Source organism: Eucyclogobius newberryi, unplaced genomic scaffold (genome assembly GCF_026437365.1).
Source record: "Eucyclogobius newberryi isolate DKJ021-1_F unplaced genomic scaffold, fEucNew1.0.hap1 SCAF_5, whole genome shotgun sequence".
In the NCBI taxonomy this organism is placed as follows: domain Eukaryota; kingdom Metazoa; phylum Chordata; class Actinopteri; order Gobiiformes; family Gobiidae; genus Eucyclogobius; species Eucyclogobius newberryi.
The window spans coordinates 24,804,509-24,830,579 of NW_027316167.1; the positions used below are offsets into that span (position 1 = coordinate 24,804,509).

General features: G+C 42.8%; 1 protein-coding gene across 1 annotated transcript; it reads right to left on the reverse strand.

The window, feature by feature from the left end:
- Nucleotides 1–3,348: 3,348 nt before the first annotated feature.
- Nucleotides 3,349–25,329, reverse strand: loxl1 (lysyl oxidase-like 1). The gene is made up of 7 exons (XM_072465366.1): nucleotides 23,981–25,329; nucleotides 20,991–21,099; nucleotides 8,875–9,012; nucleotides 6,093–6,249; nucleotides 5,854–5,949; nucleotides 5,079–5,194; nucleotides 3,349–3,883 (listed from the first exon to the last, which is right to left on the reverse strand). The coding sequence occupies exons 1-7, from the start codon at nucleotides 25,020–25,022 to the stop codon at nucleotides 3,877–3,879; spliced, it is 1,665 nt and encodes a 554-aa protein (XP_072321467.1). The 5' UTR covers nucleotides 25,023–25,329; the 3' UTR covers nucleotides 3,349–3,876.
- Between the last annotated feature and the right edge of the window lie 742 nt (nucleotides 25,330–26,071).

Genomic DNA, 26,071 nt, shown 5'->3' on the forward strand with positions numbered 1-26,071 from the left:
TTAGTCCTGCTTCACTTCACTCGATCTGTTTCCTCAATTAGGTCGTGCGCTCGCAGCCGTATGATGCTCGTATCTGTACATAGGTTCTCTGATAGAATTGGGCTTGTAGAAAAGTGAAATATCAGGCTTGGGGGCTTTTACGACTCGCTCTACAGATTCGCCCAATCAAGTAGCAGTCGGTGCCTAAAGCCAAGTATTTATACATGTGTAATAGATTTGCTCCGCGCACGTCTAAACTTGAAAACGTGCCGTGATGCTACGCTGCACTATGAGTGAACCTGCCACATGCTATTTTTGATCATGTGCCAGCGTTTTCCCAGTTGTTACAGACGATTAATATACGCTACGGCCTGTTGCTTCACATTCTCCTGCAGATAACCAGACCCAGTGTTACTCAGTGTGCATCGATTTCAAATTAACACGGTGGAATGGGTTTACACTTTTGGAAGAGAAACCTCTGCCTAATACAGCATGTGAATAACCTGAGAAACATAACCGACTTTTCCCAAACACCAAATTGCCCTCGTCAGAAGATTTTTTGAGGACCACACTGTTCTGAAACTTCACTTGAAATGCACAGATGATGAGGGCCTTTTTCACCGCACGCTGTTCCTCCATTTTAATCATTTGGGGGTCATCACGACTTCAACTGTGCACTGCCAAAACATATCCAAAGTGGGCAGAGCACTTAAAACTTGTACTTCCAGTCTAATGGTTTGTGGCTTCTGCTTTCCTCTTATCTTTGCCCCATGCTGCTATTTGTGCTAATTTACCCCCACGGTCTCATCCTGTTCCAACTCCTTTAGTTCTTGAAATACTTGACATTTACTGACACTGTACAGCACAGTTTTTTGTTGGAGCTGGGTTTTATGTGTCCATTTTGTCATTCAGAGCTAGTGCCTGGGGGATAAGTTTTCCTTTTCTTGATTATCCTGTTTTCCGTAGACACATAAGTTGCCATGTTTATAATATTTGGACGCCGGATGAGCTCTGTGTTACTGTGGTGGTGTCAGGGAAAGTCTTTTGTGAGATAATACTGACCATTACCAGACAGATAATGGAAAATCCCTTATATCTGATGAATGACGAGGTGATAGACGTTGGTGACAGGACTCGACTACAGTTTTTCCTCAGAAAATCTGTCTTAAATTATCAACATTCTCAACAATCGCAATTTAAATATTAAGTACTGGGCTTGATAATAAAGTAAAAAACACATAACACATTTGAGACATGCTGCTGCTGTGTAATAACAGAACAGCACTGAAATTGGACTGAAAAAGCTTCTCATATCAAGTCTGTCCTAAATAAGACATTGTGTAAAAAGAGTATGTCCCGGTGCAGTTTATTTAAAATCCACGACAGACACAATCAATTATAGGTCATAAAGATGTTTGTTGTATTTACATTTTATTGTATGTAAGAGTGCTCAAAATACATCCAGAAGCATAAACCACAGGCCACTGACGAGTTAGAAGGCCATATTTGAACATTTGTAGACATTTGTACGCTTGTTTTTCTTATAATCAATCCCAATGCCAGTAGTTTTCCATTTGCCAACAGTTGTCAGCAGGCAGCACATACAGTATGCAGTGTTTACATAGTATATTTTGAAAGGTCACATTTGCATCTGCGCATGTACCTCTCATCTGGTAGGAAATGCCTTTATGCATTAAACATATCACACCTAATGTTTTATGAGGTGCGAGGTTTCAGGAAGCTGTCATAAGTGTCATATATCATTAGTTTTAAGTCCAGGAGTAGGTCCAACGCGTTCTAACACTTATTGCATATGCAGGCTACATACCCAATTCTATTTACACCAGAGTGTAAGTGTATTTCTGACAGCTGTTTGCTGTTGGAAAAACATAAATTCTATCATAACATGTCACAGATCACTCTCGACTGTCACCTGTGTTTGTTTTGTGCTTTTCTCTACTGCACACGCCAACCGAATGACAAATGCAATATCGTAGCATTTAGTCATTTCACTTTGAGAATATAGATATATTTTTAAAAACTCAACTATTTTAGTTTTATCTTGAATATGTCTTTGGGCTTTGTTTGAATGGCAAAAAATGTGCTTTACACCACAATTACTTATTACAAAGTATATCTTATAAGTCCAAGTAAAATATTTCAAGAATTTAAATAATCAATTCTGTTTTTGTGAACTCACGTGTTATTAGCTATAAAGATCAACAATATAATAAATAAATGCTTAAAATTAATGTCACTTTGTTTGAAATTAATCTGAAATATATGCTTTTTTTATTAATACAACAAGTGAAATAGACTTCTCCACAGAAATCAAATAAGTTCAGATTTCGCACGTTCTTAAAAAGTTGTGTGTGTACACCAAATAGCCCTAAAAAAAAAGTGTAATATTTGAAGTTGCAGCATTGGAGTGTGCATATTTAAATTGTGCAAAGGCTATAGATATGTATGTGCCATTTGACCCGTGCCGCTGGTCACTGCAAAAAATAGCCTGAGGCACCGCGGACACGAAGCTCAAACTGCAGATCTTTTGTGAGTCATCTTTCCCCACAAAACAACAGCGCCAGTTTGACATTCAGTTGCTATTTAAACTGAAACAAAAGGCCAAATGATAGCGTGACATTATGGAAGGCTTCATGGGACAGCGGTGGAGACAAACTTCATGTTGACTTTACATAATGGGAAATGTAAAGTGCATATGACGGGTAAACATGTCGTTGTCGTTTTTTATTATCATTACCTTGGTTGGTGGGGTAGTACCTGTAAATATACATACTAACTTACTTTTACACAAGTCAAGTAGTAACAATTTGTGAAGACATTTTGAACGTAAAAAGTTGACGAATGCGAGAAGAAGAAGGGCAGAGCTTCATCATCAATACAGAAATGTCCATAAAAATGCAATTAACACACAAAGGTTAACAATTTTCACAGAGTTTAAGTGTTTTAGTTGTCAAATAATAGCTATTGGGTAAATTAGACACGCTTTAGCCCATGTTTACAATGTCTTTGCTGTAAAAAGTTATGAAATGACCTCTACATATGTCCCATCTGCTGCTTATGTCCAAAGTTAAACTGTAAACTTCACCATAACGCTCAAACCAGGTAAAATCTTAAGCAAAATCTTAAATATACTTTTTTAAACTGCAGCCTGTCATATGCACTTTAAAGCAACTCGGCAAACACAAAAACAACTGGTTGATTCGTGCAAGTCTTTTAACACAACACTGAACAGAAGAGCCTGAAAAATAACTTCAGAGACAGAAAACTAGAGAAGCCGTGGAGGAGAATAGTATTGTTCTTCTGAGTCAGTGGGTGTCGATTTTGCACACATGAATGCACAAGAACAACTTGGATGTCTAATTTTGTTTATTAGTTGGACCGCAGCTGAACCCTGACTTGTCTAAAGCCGCTCATTTTAGCACAGGCAGTATTTCATGCTTTATTTATAATTCACACAGAGCTGCACAGTGGGGGAGGCATACATGTTTGTTACTGTGTGCCATCACAGTAAACACCTTTTTTACAAGTCACTGATGTTTCTGCACATGGAACCGAGCGACTAGGGACAAAATAACCAAATACCTTGCAGGGATGTGAACTGTGGGTTATTATTGGAATATTGCTATGTATTGTCCATTATGCAGTATATACGTATAATAGTTATGTGTGTGTGTGTGTGTGTGTGTGTGTGTGGTGGTCAAACGCACATAAACACACACGTATCAGTGCCACTGGAGCCATTGCTCATTGCTACAGATACAAAACAGTACAAAAAAACTGTGAAAAAGAACATCACCCATAATTATGACTAATGAAGAACCATTCACATTACAGTGGACTAATAATAACGCTGTGCACCAAACCTTCAGTGCACAATCAAGACCTGCAACACACAAACACAAAAAAGAATCAATACATATGAACGGAACAATATGAAATAGAAAGACACATTTTGGAGGAGACATATCCTGCTTTTTGTCAGGTATTTAGTATTGAACTGTATGCGTAGATAATCATTTTACATTTTCTTCACAGTAAACTGCAATATTGAGCTAAAAAGACTTAATAATAGAAACAGGTCAAATGACTTAAAGAGCCTGTACCTAATTTTTTGCATGTTATAAAGTCAAATCTGTTTTGCCGCAGGACAGATGTACTGTAAAAGCATCTGTTCGGGGGAGAAGTGACACAGCGCTTTCTCTGCATCTATTTACAGAGCGTTCTGTTAGCTTTAAACTCGCCACGGTGAATATTCAGGATGATGGGAATGGATTAGGTAAGTGAGCGACACATGTGGACTATTGCGAAGAGTTTAAATTGAACTATCTTTATTTTTCACATTTTAAGACAGTATAAATCAGGTACAGCGCCTTTAATAAGCAGTAGATTTTCATTTACATGTTTTTATAAATTTTGTGGCAACGTGACAATTCTGAATCCAGCATTTATCACTCGAAGTCTTACTTTTTCAAATAATCACAACAAAGTACAAGGATGTGGGGGAGATTAGGGGCTTGTATTCCACCCTCAGTTGCAGGACAATACAGGATTACTCAAACATGCATGACTCTGAGTAAACGAATGATAAGAAAACACTGCTGTAAGATCATTAAAGGTCCCTTTTAACAGCGATGGTTGAAGCCTCATTCTGTATCTTTCAATAAATAGGTGACATTTCACGTCTTTGACTTATCTGCAGACCATATTGCGCATAGGCATTTGAACCTAATGATGCTTTGCCCAAGAGCTTGTCTTCAAGAGGCAAATAAAGTGCCTCTGAGTGCAACTGGTATACAGTAACTCCTAATGGTGCAATTTTAAAACTCAAACCCCTTATGTCTGCTTATGAGGAGGGATATGAAAGTCTTAGTGACTATTAATCTTCAGTGAAAATGAGCCCATAACTCAATAGATCATTATATATTTCATGTTCAACCCCATTAAGTATACTGAGAATATCAAAATACTGTAAGACTCTTCATAAAAAGAACATTTAGAAAATCCCTGTTTAGTGGTTTACTTTTGAAAAAGCATTAAAACCTTGACATGAAAAACACTGAGGATGTTTCTTCACTTACTGGGAGAGCTTGCAGTTGGTTGTCCTGACAAAACGTCCTGTGTAGTGAATGTTACATCGGACCACATTGTTGGTATAGTCGGATTCCCTCACCAAGAATTTGGGATTGACCTGAAGCTTTACAAGCACAAACAATATCTTTGAATGAATATACGGTATGTGTATTGATGATCATTCCAAGTAAATAATAATAATAATAATAACTTTTATTTATATAGCGCTTTTCAGTGACCCAAAGACGCTGAACATAATAAAAAGGGGGGGGGGGTATTTACAGACAGGGGGGACAACACATACAGAACACATTAATATACGGATAAAATGAACAAGACAGAAGAAGTAGAGAGAAAAAGATGGGGATGTAACAGGGGGTAGAAGAGTAGGCAATGGGGTAGAGGAGGCTAGGGGTAGGGGAGGTCATAGGCTTGGGTGAAGAGGTATGTTTTAAATGTGCTCCACCTGGATTCTGGAACAGCTTCACTTCAGCTGTTTGAGAATCGTTCAGTATAATATTTTTAGTGCAAGTACAAGAGTTGCAGCACGTTTGATGTGATTTATGTGCAGCTCACACTTGCATTGACTGAATCAAATATGCACTGTTCATTGGGATGGATGAGAAAGCAGCAGCGAAGTCACGGAAGAACCAGAACATCTCAGGAGATCCTCACATTTTAAAACTTTAGTAACCTCATCATTACTGCAGAAGCCAGATCGATTTGATTTAATGACCCCGTTTCAGTCCACAAAGTTATTCCAAACATCCATCTGGCTCCTACCTTTAGTATGTAGTTTCCAGGCTGAACATCTGTTATATCAATCCACTGACAGTCGATATCAGCATTGTATGTGTCATAACAACCTGGACTCAGGCCCTAGATGAAAACAAATTAATAATGACATTGACTTATTCACAGCAAATGTTTCATAACATACACATTGCCTCTGCAGCATAAAGCAGATTGAATACACTATTGGAAAAGCACACAGTGTAATTCATTGGTAGTGATGGCTTTACCTGAGTGTGAGCTGTGCATGCGTATCGTTTCAGATGTCCAAAGTCACAAGTAGTGTCCTCCAGACAGAAGCTGGCCTTGTGTCCCTCGGCCACTTTGCGCCCAGTGCTGACTTCCAGTAAATCATAGTGGCTGAATTCGTCCATACTGTGATAGTGTCTGACAGAACAGCACAAAAGGGTCAGTTTGGGTTTGGTCACAATGTTTTCTAGAACAAGAAAATGACAAAGTCACAAAATGCATTATATGGTATTCAGTTGGCTGACCTCATCTGTTAACACGTGTTAATGGATGTGATGGTGTGGCACATAACTGAACACATTATAAAGGTTAAAGGGACAATGAGAGCTAATTAATAACAACAATAAAATACCGCTGAAGCAAGACATCACAGCTTTAATGATGTATGCATGCTGTTAATTATCTCCTTTCTGCAGAGGGACGGGAGGTGCTTTCTGTGAGAGAAAGTTGAAGCTCATGACATTTTCTTCATAATATTTATAAATATATATATTAATACTAAATATGTCTGAGCTTTATAGGACGGTAAAGTCAGCATATAATACATCTAAATTGGATATTTCATATGTAACGGTATTAACAATACACAAAAAGGAAAAGTCTTACAAATTATTTTGCTAACAAAGTTAAATACTTTGACAAGGTAGTGACAAGGGTCCAAGTAAAATTTTAAAAACTGTTTTTGTGCCTTACGTCATGACCCAGATTACAACATGAAAAAACTTGTTTTTGTCGAAAAGCCATTAAAAATACAAGGATGACATGGAATGGAAAGAGGTAGTTTCCACAGGCAGTCCATTTTCATCTATTGGATGGTGGAAAAAGGTATGTCAGACGTGTTTGAAATACACGGTCTGTGTACTACACACTACATTACTACATAACTACTACACACTAAATAACTTAGACTTGTTGACTTGTTTCCATCAACATGTGGAATATAAGAACTCCCATTAAAGGGTTCTGAGATTAGTATTATATAGTTTATAGAAAAGTACCATGCAACACATTTTTCAGATTTAAGTTCCATTTCAAACAATAAACCTTAAGATGAACGAGGAAAATTGTTATAGTCATGAAATATTATGTTGTAATGGTTGTAATGTAATAATCTTTTTAATTTAAAATCTCTTTTTTTAATCTTAATTTAATTAAGATTTAATCTTAAACATTCTTCTGACACACTTTTGTCATAATATTAGAATTTTAAACTGTATTTGACAAACAGTCACAACTCAAAACTTGATACAGAATTTTAATCACAAATAATAAAAAAAACAACTGTAATTAACAATAAAAAAAAATATTTTTGGCACTTTTGGCAACAATAGAAGTTTCTTTAACATTATCATGTGGCATTGTTCTTGTTCTGATGAAGACCAAGAGCATTCTAGAACTATTCAGGAAAGGTCAAATGAATATTAATTTAGTATCGATTACTATCTGGGAATTGAGTTTTGGACAATCCTTCTACACAGAGCCTCAAAGTAAAAAGGTATTGTCTTGACTAAAAGCAGTAACAATACCTTTCTTGCGTGATGGGGCATAAAGCAAAAGTAAAAATAAAAAAATTAAATGAAAATGTAATAGAGATGTAACAAATTGTTAGATACACACTGGACAATAGACTAAATGAAAACTCTTGTGGATGGAATGGAAAGCAATACTGTTAATCTTAAATCTTACTGGGCAGAATGTAGGCCAAAAGTAGAAGTTATTTCCCCTTTGACACCCGTGTTCTCATGAAGAACCATATTGTTGTCATCATACTTAGCGGTTGTGTGATGCGATTGACAGAGTAAAAATCAGATTGATTTGTCATTGTGATCTCACATCCAGCGGAATGATTGCCTTGGCCTGGCGCCTCTTGGGAACCACAGTGTAAATGTAGACTGATATCAGACAGCTACAACACTGCCAATCTCCCAACCCTCAGCTCACATTCCTCTAAGATGAGGATGGAGCAACAAGGCCTGGTGCGCCGGTACGAGCAACGGCTCCACTGAAATAACACCGGTCCTTTTGGCGCTGGTACAAGTGAAATATTTCACATTAGTCTATAGTGGGGGCAGACTGTTGTATGAGTCACCTTTGCTTTAAAAAGGCTCAATATACACAATAAAATAGGGATCTACTGTACTTTAATCTAAAATGTACCTGTGGAGAGTTGCATTCGGCTGCACCGTCTTGTCAATGCCCGAGCTCATCTTTGAAGCTAAGTTAGGCCTGGTTAGACCTTGGATGGGAAACATTGTGAAAATCAGGTTCCACAGTCTCTGTGCAAACTGCTGTTGTCTCCTTAGGCAAGACACTTCACGTGTAAGCGGGTGAATGATTGGTGGTGGTCGGAGGGGCAGATGCCGCAGATTGGAAGTCCCCCTCCAGTCTGCCCCAGGACAGCTGTGGCTACTACAGTAGCTTACTACGACCAATACAACCATACCATACATCATTATATAATAATATTATATTAAGACCACTCTATCTTGTCTGAGTCTGTTTGTTCGGGTCATTGAAAGATCAATACAAAAATAATAGCTTGATAAACCTGTGTCATGGTACCAAATCCTTGGATTCACTTTCTTACTCTAGTCAGAGCACATAAGACAAATAGAACCACTAAACATCCAGATATGCATTCCTTTGAGATAACATCAGGCTACACACAGGCCACTAAAATGGTTCCATGGTTACAGCTGAGTGTAACTAATAAAGCAGGTTGAGCTGATTAGGTCCAGGATCTGCTCCATATTATAGACTTACTGATGACAGCTGTGCCACTCCCATGTATGTCGTGGTCTGTTAGGCATGAAGTCAGCAGTGCCTCGATTCTTCACCCTCTGGGGGAAACGCAGCAGAACCCTTAGGTCATAGTCGGATGTCTCAGAGCTGTAGGCGGAGCTAAAACAGGTTTCACAGGATCACAATTTATTTTAATTGCACATTTAAACAACAGACATGATTCACAATAAATTGATAAACATCCATCCATCCATCCATCCATCTTCTTCCACTTTATCCGGGGCCGGGTCGCGGGGGCAGCAGTCTGAGCAGGGACTCCCAGACTTCCTACTCTCCAGACACTTCCTCTAACTCCTCCGGGGGGATCCCGAGGCGTTCCCAGGCCAGCCGAGAGACATAGTCTCTCCAGCGTGTCCTGGGTCTTCCCCGGGGCCTCTTCCCGGTGGGACATGCCTGAAACACCTCCCGAGGGAGGCGCCCAGGAGGCATCCGGAACAGATGCCCGAGCCACCTCAGCTGGCTCCTCTCGACGTGGAGGAGCAGCGGCTCTACTCCGAGCTCCCCCCGTGTGGCCGAGCTCCTCACCTTATCTCTAAGGGAGCGCCCAGCCACACGGCGGAGGAAACTCATTTCGACCGCTTGTATTCGCGATCTTGTTCTTTCGGTCACTACCCAAAGCTCATGACCATAGGTGAGGGTAGGAACGTAGACCGACCGGTAAATAGAGAGCTTTGCCTTTCGGCTCAGCTCCCTCTTTACCACAACGGTCCGATGCAGCGACTGCATCACTGCAGCCGCTGCACCGATCCGCCTGTCGATCTCACGCTCCATCCTTCCCTCACTCGTAAACAAGACCCCGAGATACTTGAACTCTTCCACTTGGGTAGGAGTTCAAGTAAGGACTCCCCACCCTCCAAAGAGGGCAAGACACCTTTTTCCGGTCGAGAACCATGGCCTCGGATTTGGAGGTGTTGATTCTCATCCCAGCCGCTTCACACTCGGCTGCAAACGGTCCCAGTGCATGTTGCAGGTCCGGGTTTGATGGAGCCATCAGGACAACATTGTCTGCAAACAGCAGAGATGGAATCCTGTGGTCCCCAAACCGGACACCCTCCAACCCCTGACTGCGCCTAGAAATTCTGTCCATAAAAATTATGAACAGAACCGGTGACAAAGGGCAGCCCTGGCGGAGTCCAACATGCACTGGGAACAGGTCTGACTTACTGCCGGCAATGCGAACACAGCTCCTGCTCCGGTCATACAGGGACCGGACAGCCCTGAGCAAAGGGCCCCGGACCCCGTACTCCTGGAGCACCCCCCAAAGGACACCCCGAGGGACACGGTCGAAAGCCTTCTCCAGATCCACAAAGCACATGTGGACTGGTTGGGCAAACTCCCATGAACCCTCGAGCACCCGATGGAGGGTATAGAAATGGTCCAGTGTTCCACGACCGGGACGAAAACCACTCTGCTCCTCCTGAATCTGAGGTTCGACTATCGGTCGGATTCTCCTCTCCAGTACCTTGGAATAGACCTTACCCGGGAGGCTGAGGAGTGTGATCCCTCTGTAGTTGGAACACACCCTCCGGTCCCCGTTCTTGAACAGAGGGACCACAACCCTGGTCTGCCAGTCCAGAGGCACGGTCCCCGAACGCCACGCGATGTTGCAGAGACGTGTCAGCCAAGACAGTCCTACAACATCCAGAGACTTTAGGTACTCAGGGCGGATCTCATCCACCCCCGGAGCCCTGCCACCGAGGAGTTTGCGAACAACCTTAGTGACTTCAGCTTGGGTGATGGATGAGCCAGCCTCAGAGTCCCCGGTCTCTACTTCCCTCTTTGGAAGACGTGACTGAGGGATTAAGGAGGTCCTCAAAGTATTCCTTCCACCGTCCGACGACATCCCCAGTCGAGGTCAGCAGGCCTCCACCCGCACCGTAAACGGTGTTGGTGAGGCACTGCTTCCCCCTCCTGAGGCGCCGGACGGTTTGCCAGAATTTCTTTGGAGCCGACCGATAGTCCTCCTCCTTGGCCTCCCCGAACTCCTCCCAGGCCCGGGTTTTTGGCTCTGTGACAGCTCGAACTGCGGCTCGCTTGGCCTGCCGATACCTGTCGATGACCTCAGGAGACCTACAAGCCAGAGTGGCCTAATAGGCCTCCTGCTTCAGTCTGACGGCATCCCTTACTTTCGGTGTCCACCACCGGGTTCGGGGGTTGCCGTCACGATAGGCACCGGAGACCTTGCGACCACAGCTCCGAGCAGCCGCATCAACAATGGAGGCGGAGAACATGGTCCACTCGGACTCAATGTCCCCAACCTCCCCCAGGACATGGGAGAAGCTCTCCCGGAGGTGCGAGTTGAATACCCTACTGACAGAGGGCTCCACAAGACGGTCCCAACAGACCCTCACAATGCGCTTGGGTCTGCCAAGTCTGTCCGGCTTCCTCCTCCGCCAGCGGATCCAACTCACCACCAGGTGGTGTTCGGTTGACAACTCTGCCCCTCTCTTCACCCGAGTGTCCAAGACACGCGGCCGGAGGTCAGATGACACGACAACAAAGTCGATCATTGACCTCCGGCCTAGGGTGTCCTGGTGCCATGTGCACTGATGAACACCCTTGTGCTTGAACATGGTGTTCGTTATGGACAATCCGTGGCTAGCACAGAAGTCCAATAACTGAACACAGCTCGGGTTCAGATCGGGGAAGCCGTTCTTCCCGATCACCCCTCTCCAGGTGTCACTGTCATTGCCCAAGTGGGCGTTGAAGTCCCCCAGTAGAACAACGGAGTCCCCGGTCGGTGCACTGTCCAGTACCCCTCCCAAGGACTCCAAGAAGGCCGGGTACTCTGCACTGCTGTTTGGCCCGTAGGCCACCACAACAGTGAGAGACCTGTCCCCCACCTGAAGGCGGAGGGAAGCGACCCTCTCGTTCACTGGGGTGAACTCCAACACGTGGCGGCTGAGCTGGGGGTCTATAAGCAAGCCCACACAAGCCCGCCGCCTCTCGCCGCGGGCAACACCAGAGAAGTGGAGCGTCCAGCCCCTCTCGAGGAGATGGGTTCCAGAGCCCAAACTGTGCGTGGAGGTGAGGCCAACTATATCTAGTCGGTATCGCTCAACCCCCGCACAAGCTCAGGCTCTTTCCTGGCGCCCAGATCTCTCTGCACCGGCCCCTTATGGATCCTCCTGCGGGTAGTGGGCCCACGGGAGGGCGGCCCCACGTCGCTCTTTCGGGCTGTGCCCGGCCGGGCCCCGTGGGGTAAGACCCAGCCACCAGGCGCTCGCCATCGAGCACCCATCCCAGGCCTGGCTCCAGGATGGGGCCCCGGTGACGCCGATCCGGGCGACGTAAACGGCCTTGTTCTTTTTGTCATCATAATGGGCTTCTGAACCGATCTTTGTCTGACCCGTCACCTAGGACCTGTTTGCCTTGGGAGACCCTACCAGGGGCTTGAAGCCCCCGACAACATAGCTCCCGGGATCATTCGGGCACTCAAACCCCTCCACCACGTTAAGGTGTCGGTTCAATATACAATATTGTCACATATTAAAGAAGACATGCCATTGTATTAAGCCATCTTGGGCAGAGCGTATGTTTACACATATGTAAATGACCTACAGATGACTGAATGAGCTTTGCCATGGTGACAGGTCATCAAGGCTTTTTGTTGCTAGATGGACAGCTCACCATCCATTTTTGGAGGTACACACACCATCGGAGGTTTGATGATGTCTCTGCCACAAGCAGATGCTTTGTGCTTTGAAAGCTGGAATAAACTTTTCCTAAAATGACTGCTTTCAAGAGCTCTCAAGAGCCATTTACTTTCCCAAAATGAAAGCTAAAACTCAGCCAAAAGACTATGCTGTTTTGTTAAATAATCACCTTTTGTCCACATGATTTACTGTGCATAATGTTTATGTTATTCTGCATTCTCGCCTAAACTAAAACTGCACAGGCCTGTTACATTTAGTTCCACCCAGGTCTTTGAGGACCACAGGTGCAAGGACAGTGTCCCTGTGTAGACAGATAATCTAAGCTAGGAGACAAAGACAATCCAGAGAGGACAACACCCATGGAAGCTAACTTTACTCTCTCCCTCAAGTAATTCTGTGCCCGTCTTTGGACGGGATTTTTGCTTTAAATGCAACAGACTTTTTGCAACTTTCCAAGTCAACAACAATTTGGATCAAGGACGATCTTCAACTGGCCTCATCTGTGGATCAGTGCAACTGCTTTCTCGTCACTGGAGGAGAGCCTCAGAGCCAGACAGAATTCAGATCACCGTGGCTCTCATCTGTTGCTGAGCAGCCTGACTTCTCCAGAGATGACCTTCTGCAGACGTCAGCTATTGCCCTGTGCTGGACCCCACCACTGACCTCTCCTGCTTCTGGTTGTTGCACGCACATATTTCATAATTTCACTAATAAAATCATCTTAGTATAAACTTTAACCCTAACACATAACTACATAGATCTAAAACAATCATATCTAGTGTCTCCACCTATTTATGGTTTTGCATAATTTGCATATTTCATATTCATAATAGTTGGTAAAGTGTCAATGTCAATGTCACGGTTACATTCTTACAAACCTTCAGATGAACTAACTATAACTTTTGAAAATGAATTAATTTAGAGATTTGATTTGAGAGTTGGAGATTGCCTAAAAGGGCTGGGGCCCCACATGACTCGAAATACGAAGTATTTCGAGTCAGTTTATGCAGTATACTGAAAATGAGAACAGCAGGGGGGAAAAAAAATGTCATTCCCATAGGAGAATTATGTCTCCAAAACACAGGAAGGAAGTGAGCAGAGTCAGTAAGGTGTTGTACAATTTGTTTTGGGGGTTCACAGAACTACCACTGTAGCTGGTGTTGACATTGGAGTGTATGGCAAATTACACCAGCCCATCTGTTGGTGATTGCTGCAAACTTAGACAGGATATGAAGGGCTTTGAGCGATTGCTGTGCTGGTGATGAGAAGAGGGCAAACTGAGGAGCTGTGGGGACATAGCTCCTCCATCAATTCACCGTCAATTTAGAGGTGTCCTCAGAGAGAGGCAGAGGGTCCAGGAGAAGGGCATAGGGACATCATCAGCCAATAAAAACAAGACAAGAGGAAACACTGTACCATAGATTTTCCTTTTCTTTGGATAGTGTGCTTTTTATTTGATTTCCTTATCTTCCATATCTTCCATATCATCTTGTGTCAAATTGCGTTATTACATGGGCGCTAAAGAGCAGGCACTGATTAAGCTAGTATGGGGCCTTTACGGCAAAATCATCAGCAGTTATAAAAAATATGTCATGTCGGCTATATTGTATTTATGATTTCATCATGCAATCTTGTATAAGAGGCCATGTGTGGAAAAAGTCAATAAAGTATCATTACTATGTTGTGCAAGGGATACAACTCCAATAATGATAGTCTTCAAGAGTAGCAATGGATATTTGTAATATTGTCTGGGACATTTACAGTGCATCACTTTTTCCACATTTTGTTATTTTACAGCCTTATTCCAAAATGTATTAAATTAATTATTTGCACTATTCTACAAATAATACCCCATAATGACAACTTGAAAGAAGGTTCTTAGACATCTCTAACTGGCTGTTTGATGAGTGGAATGAAACACTCTCAAGAGTTCCTCGTCTGAAAACTGTGCTTGCGACCGGAAAATAACTAATCAAACATTTAAACTAAACAAAGAGGTTAAAATCTTAAGATGGTTGTTTTATAACCGAGGTTTTGCACCTAACAGCACATATTTGAGATTTAAAGTCTGGATTACAAAAGGAAGAAAGGTTTTACACCAGATTGTAAAAGATAAGGACTTCTATAGGTTTTTACAGATAAGATGTTAAAACCAGGAAATTAACTTAGACAAAGACCACACTAGCCCCCTGATATTGATTACAGCTTATAAAGGGGAATAATATCTAAATTATACAAATGTATTAACAATTTGGACAACCGCAATTACATAGAAAATAAATGGGAAATATAGCCGCAAGCGGCAATGATCGGCCCTCGCCACGCCGCCGCCACGCCGCCGCCACACCGCCGCCACGCCGCAAGAGGAGGGGGCGCTAACGCGCCCCAATTGTCCTTTTATTACGCCTACTGCTGAATCTGTGACGCTGTCACATCTTCTCCCCTTTGTTTTACCATCAAAAAGCAATTTTATTTTGAATTCTTGGCAAAATGTGCGGCTTTGCCGCACAGACACCGTGACTCTTTGAATGAAAATGTGGATAACTTTTGATGGTCTTGAAGATGAGTCTCACCAAATTTCAGGTTAATAGGGCTGACGCCCTGGGAGGAGTTTGTGAAAGTCTAAAGTGTAAACATGTTCTGGCGATTTCCCCATTGGAATAACATGAAAGGTTTCGGTCATCGTTACGGCAACGCCATAACAATTATGACATGAGTCATTGACTTTTTTGATGGGGATGCTAAAATTGAGTTGTGTGTCAAATTTCATATAATTTCGCAAAACTAAACATTTAACCTCCATATAAAATCTGTAGGGGGCGCTGTGGCGCCAAATGAATTTATTTCACTTCAAGTAGGTTTAGGGCAAAGAGTTTAACAACTGATTCTAATTTGACGCAATTCGGACTTTATCTGCGCAAACGGCAGAAATTTTAAATATGGGAGATTTCTGAAATTCTAGCTACAGTTTGCGGCTTCGCCGCACAGAGACCGTGAGAGGTATCAATGTAATTTGGATAACTTTTGATGTCCCACTCCTCAGTAGCATTTTCACCAAATTTCAGCTTTTTAGGGCCAACGCCCTGGGAGGAGTTCGTAAAAGTACGACGTTTGGAAAAACTCCGAAGTCATGTTCAGCCATTTTTGAAGCAATATGGCCGACATTTGGTTGGGCGGACGGCGTTGCCGTAATAATATTTTTTACTTCTCTTGTCACCATCTACCTCTGCGCCAAATTTCATGATTCTACGATCAGATTTTTTTTGGGTCATTTCCCATCTCTCAATGCATTTTTGGTACATTTGGGGGCGCTGACGCGCCAATTTTTTTAATTTTAGAAAAGGGAAATAGCCAGAATGTAGAGAGGCACGATTTTTAGAGGCGTGCAAATTTTTGTGACTTTTCGTCAATGTTCACTGGGTGAAAAATAGGGGGGTTGGTCCCGAGAAGAAGAAGAAAGAAAGAAAGAATTAAAGCCGCAAGCGGCATCCAACGGCCCTCGCGGGCCGCCGGCCTTCCGACTCTGCGCTTTCGACTTGATAAAGATGGCGCCCTTATTGTATGTTGAATAAAAAAAGAACTTGACAGACGGGGACACATTGGACATGGCCAATCCAGTGCAAATGAACACAAGTGTCAGTCAAATTTGCTGCGCCGCCGCACAGAGACCGTAGCACTTGGAATAAAAATATGGATAACTTTTGATGCCGCTTGTGTAGATGATTTTTCCCAAAGTAAAGCTTGATCGAGCTATTGCCCACGGAGGAGTTTGTTAAAGTGTGAAGCGTAAATGTGAACATTTCAAGGATTTGGCGTTTTTCCCATTTGTGACAGTATATTTGCAGCTCCACGGCACAGAGACCGTACCACTTAAAATCAAAATATGGATAACTTTTGATGCCCCGTTTGTTTAGATGATTTTCCCCAAATATGAGCTTGATCGGGCAATCGGCCTAGGAGGAGTTCGTTAAAGTGTGAAGCGTAAAAATGTGGTGATTTTAGAGATTTCGCTGTTTTCCCATTTCTGACATATATTTGCGGGTCCGCCACACAGAGACCGTAGCACTTAGAATCAAAATATGGGTAAGTTTTGATGCCCCGCTTGTGTAGATGATATTCTCCAAATATGAACTTGATCGGACAATCGCCCTAGGAGGAGTTTGTTAAAGTGTGAAGCGTAAAAATGTGGTGATTTGAGCGATTCTACGATTTTCCCATAAGGATAACATGGGATGTTTCTGTCATCGCTACGGTTACGCCGTACAAAATATGACTTTGGCTCTCATACTTTTATGATCAGGATGGCAAATTAGAATTTTGTTCAAAATATCATGTCATTTGGAAAAACTCTATTGTTTATAGGCCACTCTGAAGGCCAAATAGTCAGAATTCTGGGAAACGTTTGCGGCTCCGTCGCACAAAGACCGTAAAAGTTATCCTTAAAATTTGGATAACTTTAGATACACCACTTGTCTAGAGGACGTACACCGATTTTGAGGTTGGTGGGCAAAACGCACTTGGAGGACTTTGTTAAAGTGTAAAACATAAAAATGTGGTAATTTGAGAGATTTTGTGGTTTTCCCATAGGGATAACATGGGAGGTTTCTGTCATCGCTACGACTACGGCGTAAAAATTTAGGCATTTTTGTGATTGGCTTTTGTGATCGGGACGGCAAAATAGAATTTTGGGTAAAGTTTAGACAATTTTGGTAAAACTAATTTTTGACCTTCAATGTTAATTTAAAGGTCACTCTGTAGGGGGCGCTATCACTGCCATTTCAATTTTGTCAGCCTAAACTGGTCCAAACTAGAAAGTTTAACAACTGATTCAAATTTGGTCCTAATCGGACTGGTTTTGATCAAATGGGAGCAATTTTTAGACCTGCAATATTCCAAAATAAGTTGTCCAACTTTGCGGCTGCGCCGCACACAGACCGTAAAAGGTATCTCAAAAAATTGAATAACTTTAGATGCCCCACTTGTCCAGAGGACGTACGCCGATTTTGAAGTCGGTGGGCAAAACGCCCTAGGAGGAGTTCGTCAAAGTTTGACGTAAACAAAATGGCTAACTCAGCTTGTTTTCATTTTCAAAGGAAGATGGCGGCCATAGGGTAAGTTTGGGGGCGTGGCCACAATGATTTTTTTTGTTTATCCTCACGAGAGGAATGCGTGTCCCGAATTTCGTAGCTTTACGCCAAAGTTGACCTCGGGGCGTCTCCCATAGGCGCAATGTATTTTGACTTTTGTCGGTGGCGCTGTCGCGCCATTTTTTAACGGAAAAAAAAATGGCCCAGAAAAAATAAAATTTTTCGCCGATTCTGAATTTTGGGCAAAGTTTGGTGAGTTTTTGAGCATGTTCAGGGGGTCAAATTAGAGATCAAAGCGCTGAAGAAGAACAAGAAAAATAATAATAATAATAATAATAATAATAATATTTTTAGCAAAAACAATATAGCCGTTTTCACTATAACAACAAATTATACATCGTTTGAAAGCTCTAAGCCTTCCCGATGCCGCCATGGGGTGGAATCATCATTACGAGCGCTTACGCGCTCGTCAGTCCCTATTCCGTCGAGATGCCCCGCCCACTCCCCATAGACTTCCATTGATTTGAGCAGATACAAGCATGGCCCATGCCTGCGGCATGGATTCTCGCGTACGGGACGATGCCAGAAGGGTTTTTGGAGGAATGCAGCGCTTCGCGCTGCTGTTGTCAACAATTAGTGAATGGGCTACGCCCATTCACTAATTGTTGACTATTTCTGTCATAGCAGGAGTAAGTATGCATGATCCATGCCTTCGGCATGGGCTAGTTCACTGTACTTGCCAGGGGCGACGGGGCACCAAACATGCGGGCTGCGCCCGCATGTTTGGTAAGACAGTTGCAACGCTGCCTTCGGCAGCGTTGCGGGAGCAATAGGCCCTCCGCCCTGCTGGGGCTCGGGCCTAATAATAATAATAATATTTTTAGCAAAAACAATATAGCCGTTTCCACTATAACAACAAATTATACATCGTTTGAAAGCTCTAAGCCTTCCCGATGCCGTCATGGGGTGGAATCATCATTACGAGCGCTTACGCGCTCGTCACTCCCTATTCCGTCGGGATGCCCCGCCCACTCCCCATAGACTTCCATTGATTTGAGCAGATACAAGCATGGCCCATGCCTGCGGCATGGATTCTCGCGTACGGGACGATGCCAGGAGGGTTTTTGGAGGAATGCAGCGCTTCGCGCTGCTGTTGTCAACAATGAGTGAATGGGCTACGCCCATTCACTCATTGTTGACTATTTCTGTCATAGCAGGAGTAAGTATGCATGATCCATGCCTTCGGCATGGGCTAGTTCACTGTACTTGCCAGGGGCGACGGGGTACCAAACATGCGGGCTGCGCCCGCATGTTTGGTCAGACAGTTGCAATGCTGCCTTCGGCAGCGTTGCGGGAGCAATAGGCCCTCCGCCCTGCTGGGGCTCGGGCCTAATAATATTCCGATGCGAAAACAATGTTTCCCATTTTTCAAATATCATAAACTATACATTTTCGGAAAGCGCTCGCGCTTTCCTACCTCATGGTGTGGGTCCCTGGTCACTGACAGGTACTTTCGATAATTTTGAGTGGGCTCCGCCCACTTTGTGTTTTTGGCCCTCTATACAGTAATAATGTTCAATTTTTGCCTTACATGCTTATATGCACGGAACATGCAAGAGATGGGGAACGTATTCGTGAGCTACTTAGCGCAAATGAGTGCTTTATATGGGAATGTAAAGTGCTCGTTTAGTGCGAACTTTTGCACGGGCTTCGCCCGTTTACAACGGTAATGTTCCATTTTCCTACAACTAATTAGTATGCACGGGGCGTGCATGAGTGGAGGAGTGCGTTAGTGAGTGTTTGGAAGTGGGCGAGCGCTTCGCGCACTTTCGCAGCCGTGCTTCGCACGGCCTTACGAGATTAATAGGCCTCTCGCCAGCTTGTGGCGCTCGGGCCTAATGAGAGGGTAATTTTATTCTGACGGACAAAGAATGGTGAAATATTTGTACATCTCAGTGGAGAACCACGAGATCGTATGTTTGGAGGGAATTTAAAGACCATGTCAAACTGCCCATTATTCACAAGGAGATTCTAACTGTTGGAGAAACTGTGGTGTAAGAGGCAAACCACAATCACATGTTTTGGGTCTGCCCTGTTGCTCTGAAATATTGGAATGAGAGCAATACATCCCAATTTTAACTTTCTTCTTTGCAGACCCCTCAAGTTCCATCAGGTTGGATGGTGAGCCTCGGTTCACAATGTCAGATCTCTCCAGAGATTTTCAATTGGGTTTAAGAAGTCTGGGCTCTGGCTGAGTCACAGTTATCCTTCTTTGTCTTTTTGGTGGATAAACCTTCACTCTAGTCTGAGGTCCAGAGCGCTCTGGAGCAGGTTTACATCAAGCATGTCTCTGTACACTGCTGCATTCATCTCCCAGTTCCTCCCCACAGCATGATGCTGCCACCACCACACTTCACTGTAGGGATGGTATTGGCCCGGTGATGAGCGGTGCCTGGTTTCCTCCAGACATGACGCTTGCTAGTTCAATCCTTGTTTCATCAGACATGTTTCATCAGATATTTTTGCTTCTCATGATCTGAGAGTCCTTCAGAGGCCTTTTTGCAAATTCCAGGAGGCTGTCATGTGGCTTTTACTGAGGAGTGGCTTCGTTGGGCAGTTCTACCACAGAGGTCTGATTGGTGGAGTGCTGCAGAGATGGTTGTTCTTCTGGAAGGTTCTCCTCTCTCCACAATGGGACCATTGGGTTCTTAGTCATCTGACTAAGGCCCTTCTCCCCTGAATGCTCAGTTTGGTCAGCTCTAGGAAGAGACTTTGTGGTTCCAAACAATTTCCATTCACAGATAATGGAGGCCACTGTGCTCATAAGAACCTTCAATGTTGAAGACATGTTTCTGTTCCCTTCCCCAGATCTGTGCCTTGATACGATCCTGTCTCTGAGGTCTGCAGACAGTTCCTTGGACTTCATGTCTTAGATTGTACCCACTGTTAACTGTGGGACCTTATATAGACAGGTGTGTGCTTTTCCAAATCATGTCCAGTCAACTGAATTTACCAGAGGTGGACTCCAGTCAAGTTGTAGAAGCATCTCAAGGGTGATCAGTGGAAAAAGGACGATATGCACATGTGCTTTTTTTTATTCATAAATTTACAAGATCACAAGATCTTTCACAAGATTTACAACAACCTTCTATCAAGTTGTCATTATGGGGTAGTGTTCGTAGAATGTTGAGGCAAATAAGGAATTTAATCAATTTTGGGATAAGATTGTAACATAAAATGTGGAAAAAGTGAAACGTGTGAAAGTGAATATTTTCCGGATAAACTGTATTCATTCATTCATTCATTCATTCATATATTCATGTGTTTAATTTACCTGGCAAGACATTTTTCCTCAGCAGCACATCGCAGAGAATACATGTGGGCTCTTTGTATGTAGGTGGAAGCTTGAACATAGTTTGGATCAGGGACTAGGTCAGCCAAACCTGCAAAACAGTCAGAGATGGACAAGTCTGCAATATTACTTTTTTAATGCATTACTGAAATATAAGGATATAGTTATATTCCCATGTTCACCAACTATTTATAAATGTGCAGTAATGGTGAATTAACTAAAAAGATACAGTAGAATATTGAGTAAATTCTCGCTTATTGGGCATCGATTTGCATCTAAAATGTTCTGGACCTCTCTCCCGTGTATTAAATGTTGCCATAAAAGCCTGGCAAACAAAATGTCAAGTGCATTTTAGTCTTCATGTTTTATTGCTTGATATTTATAGTGGTGCTGATGGAAGCTTTAAATTGGCCTCAGAGCAAAAACAGGCCCCAGTGTTCCAGACTGGGTCACAGTGGAGAAAGCTAATGGCCGCTAATTACTGTATTGTGCATTCCAGATTATTATCACAGCTTTTAATGAGGCGCTTCTGCTCTGTGGGTCATAGAGTCAGGCTGAGTTCAGGTGAAAGAGCAAATGGGTTATTCTTGACTTGTGTGTGTGCAAAATATAGTATAGCTGCATTAAAATTACATAACTGACATTACACAGATACAGTACAAACAACATAGGCCAGTTGTGTAAAGTGATAAAACTGTGACCTCATTGATGTGGTAACGCTTGCTTTGTCCCAATCTTACTGCTCAACGACGTGCAAGTAATTTGGTGAATTAACAATAAAGGAAGGATGTCCATCAACAACGTGTCTTAAGCTAGTTGTGAGAAGGCAATTTTAATTTAATTTATAAACCTGGAAAAGATTAAAAAGTGGAATTATAGCTAATCCGACCTGGCTCATTTGAAAACTGTTTGCTCGCAGGCTCCTGTTATAAATTGGATTTAGATTTAGCTAAACAGGAAATGGGGTTTGTACAAGCTGTTTTTAAAATGGACCATTGACCAAGTCTGCAGACAACCTGAGGTCAACGCGAAGAGCAAGAGACACAACATGAAGGATGCTTGAAGTGCTTCAAGTGATTCAAACCATTCCCACAAAAAAAAATCTGGCAGCAAGACTCACTGCTTTTGTTTGCCCTTCACTTTGCTTCAGGTCGCCAAGGCCAGACAATCAAGCTAAACAACTCCTGTGGTGTATTTCCGCTTCACAAACTATGAACCATAAAGTTGGAGAAGCATGGAAAGCATATGTTTACAAAACAAAGAGCCGCAAATAAAGGCAGAACATTTATGTAGTGACCTTTAAGGAAGAAAAAGGCCCAAAAAAAAAGGTTTAAAAATTACAAAACCCAAGAAAGGGGTCGAGTTTCCGGTTTAATATTTGCTCATGATTTAGCATGTATGCGATTCCTCTTGCCCAGTTTAAATGGTCTTTACCTTTCCAGTGATTGTGTAAACATGCACATAGCTCTCCCAGTGGACACACAGGACTCAGGGAAGGGCAGAACAAACCATGTCAGCGCTGCAGGCCAGTGTGCGAGAAGCAGAGGTTTTCTGCTCTCAACTCCATTTCTCTGCTCCCTCTCCAGATAGGCTTTGTTCTCAGTGCCCTAATCTTTTGAAATGTGAAATTGGGTCTCTTTCTGAGGGATAAAGTGTATTGAGAAGCCAAAGCTGATCAGCTTCCAACAGCATGTGACAAAGCCACACATTACACTCTAAGTGGGCCATGGAGAAAAGATACAGAATCTCACCAGGACTTTCACACTTTTATCTGGTATAGGAAGCATTGGAAGAACTACAGGGCATACGCAAACCATCTCTCAAACTACTCTAATTATTGACCTTCAGATTTAATGCATTGTGCAGCAAATGTATGATGAGGAAATTCCAAATGATGTGCTAATATTTAGTCCATCTGTGCTAATTATGAGCAGTTAATTATGAGTGTTTACACAATGTGAAAATTAGTTCCAGCTAAATAAATGTCTGTGATTGATTTATGCAAAGACAAAATTGTAAGAACTTAAGAATATGCAAACCTTGAATATAGGTAGTATATAAACAAAGTTATAAACTAAATTTCTCTTTAAAACCCATAACATTACCCAAGTTAAAGAATTATATCTCGAAAAAATAACATCAAGACTTTTTTGCCATCATCAGTGAAAAATACTGTTATTTATATCAAACTAATCTGCACATATCATTACCGGTACATGAAAGAGCCTGATTTATGAGAACTATTTTGTAAAAATACATCTGAACCCCAAAAAACTAGTATATTAAATTGCAATTACATTAAAATGATGAACACATTAATTTCCTGTCGAGTTCATTGTTGGGCTACATTTACCTAACCCTAACACATACAAACTTATACATATATGTATATACATGCACCCCATGTGTTAACGGGACTTTCCAGTTTTTACTGTACCTCTACAAGCTCTGATAACCCCTCCTTCCCACACACACACACACACACACACACACACACACCTCTGCTCCCACTCAGTCATAAGTCCCTGTATGAGGTCACCACTACCTTCACTCAACTGCACGCCACAGTCTGGAAGTGAACAGAAACACAGAGGTTCTTGTGTGCTGGCTCAACAGCTGGTTTCAATAATCTGGAATGATTTAGATTGTGTCGACTTTGCTTGCTTTGTAAACAGAAATGGTTGAACGCAGAGAATGTTATCTACTTTGAGTTACAAAAACATGATGTATTACACTAGAACGGGACTTTGAACTCCCTTGGGACTTGAACAGGTATTTTATGTTCAACAATAACCCAAAACACATGCTATTGCTATGTGAGAGAATCATTTCAAAATAGAAAAAATGATAATAATTTTGTGTTTCCAAGACTATTTTCGGACTATTTTCCCAGTCTAATGATAAAAAATGAATATGTTTAAGAAAATAAACATACTTGACGAGAATATTTAACAAGACAAAGATAACATTACCTCTCTGTTCTGCCCGGTAAACATTCCCATATGGGTTTTCAGGCGCAGAGTTGGGAGAATTTCTTCCTGGTGAAATTGGCTGAACGAATGGTGGCCTTGCAAATGGTGGAAACTGCTCATACTGGGGGCTTCCTATTGGTGGTTGCCCAGCTGGTACGCTTTCAGAAGCCTGGGCTGCATCAGAGACAGGAGGGTTGGGCACAACAGGCCCAGAGTTCCCATTATAAAGATTGTGTGTGTATCTGTGGTCTAACCCATCTGAAAATGGAGGTTGTGGAGGCTGAGGTGGTCGAGGTGCTGCTGCAGCGGGAAACGGTCCAGATCCATATGGTGGGTAATACCTGAGGCCATCCTCTGAAAAATCTGATGGCGAACCAGGAAGAACTGGCGGTTGGTTAGCACCATAAACGCCTCCAGTACCATAGCCTCCACCGGGCACAACAGGTTGAAAAGGTGGTTCATAACTCCTCACAGGAACGTCCCCATAACTAGGTTCAAACGGCAGCGGCTGAAAGGGCGGCTGTGGCGGATAGGGGTACTGTGGGTAAGATTGAACATTGTAGGATGATGACGATCCAGTAGATGGCCTAAACCGAGAACTTGCAGATCCCTGGAAAGTACCGCCAGCCCCAGTCCCACCTGCAGTCTGTCTCCAGTTATTAGGCACTTGCCCAAAGCCGAAAGGATGCCTAGCCTGCCCACGAACAGTATCCGACGATCCCCTTGAAGGAGCTTGACGCCGCACATTACCTCCTTGTCGCCGCGTGGGCCGGGTTCCAGAATCAGCTACAACCACACGAGGTCCCCTGTCCTGAGAGCTCGCCCCAACAGGAACGTACTCTGCTCCGCTATTGAGCAGGCTAAAACGCTGACCATTGTTTTCCCATTGGATGACCTGGCTCCAAGGGGCAGCACTGTCCTGGCCTTGCGTCTGATCCTGGGACTGTGACGCCACCTGAGCATGTCCTACTCTCAGCATTATACATAGTAAACTTGCATAAACAAAAGGCACCGTTCTAGCTTTAAATACAATGTAGGTCATGGCTACAGATCCCTCAAGTTAACCAGTAAAATCAAACCACCTGTTGAACTCTCAGCAAAACATGTACGTCCACAGGCACATTCAGTTTTGGTATGGAGAAAGGATGACAAAAAAGGCTTCTTGCTGAGGTCATCTGCAAATCATCGAGCTAAAATTATCCTATGTATATTCAAAAACCTGTAAAGTTGTTATCCATCTGTGCCAAAAGAATATCCCTTGATTTCTTGTCTGCTTGCTAGAATGTTCGTAAGTGGCTGTGCATGGCTCCCCGAGAAAGAAGTGCCTGTCTACTGCATGACTGCTAGAGTCTATTTGCCTGATTACTTACAATGGGTTGTGAAAAAATCTGAAACTTTTTAGAAGGGGAGGTCCCACATGGCCCTAGTGCTAGCAATGTTTCCTGGACCAAACAGAAAGAGCCGCAGCCCAGGTTTTCATTAATTCTCTGGAAAAGTGTCAAGCCATACTGTAAAATACATTTCACAATCAGAGAATTTAATCATTTTCTATTTATTTACAACAGCTAAACAAAACCAATCTGCACAGCAGGTTCAAGTTACCGTAAACTTGTAAAAATGTACAATGATGACATGCAGATGAACAGCATTTAATTAAATTGCTACCAGCAGCATCATGTCATAAGGGAAGACAATGAAATTTGTTTATTTGGACCAAAGCAGTTTAACTAGATTATTTGTTGTTACAACATTCAAAGCAATGGAATAAACCAGTAAATTCAACATTAAGTTATTGTACAACTTTGAGTCTATTGTTTCCAATTGTAGTTTTGGTGTAACTGTGGGATGAATACTCCACTATTAAATATTGAACTCAGGTTAGGCACATGTTTAAAGCTACACTCCCACCCCATCCATGACACCCCCACACGCACATACACCTCCACCAGTGTTGGTAGATTTCTGTTAGGAGCAAACACAGACACATCAGCTATGCAAAAGTTATTATGATGCTGACAGCAAGAATGAATTGTTTTTGATAGTTTTTCTAAAAAAAAGGTTAGTTATTAGGGCTTCCCTTGTTGACACATG

Bases quoted from the DNA above. Each gene is read 5' to 3' on its own strand.
- loxl1 (XM_072465366.1), bottom strand. From the start codon at position 25,022: ATGACCTACATTGTATTTAAAGCTAGAACGGTGCCTTTTGTTTATGCA. The intron at 21,100-23,980 runs GTAATGTTATCT...ACTGTTTTGCAG, and splicing joins TTACCGGGCAGAACAGAGAG to GTTTGGCTGACCTAGTCCCT. The intron at 9,013-20,990 runs GTAAATTAAACA...AACCTGTTTTAG, and splicing joins GAGGAAAAATGTCTTGCCAG to CTCCGCCTACAGCTCTGAGA.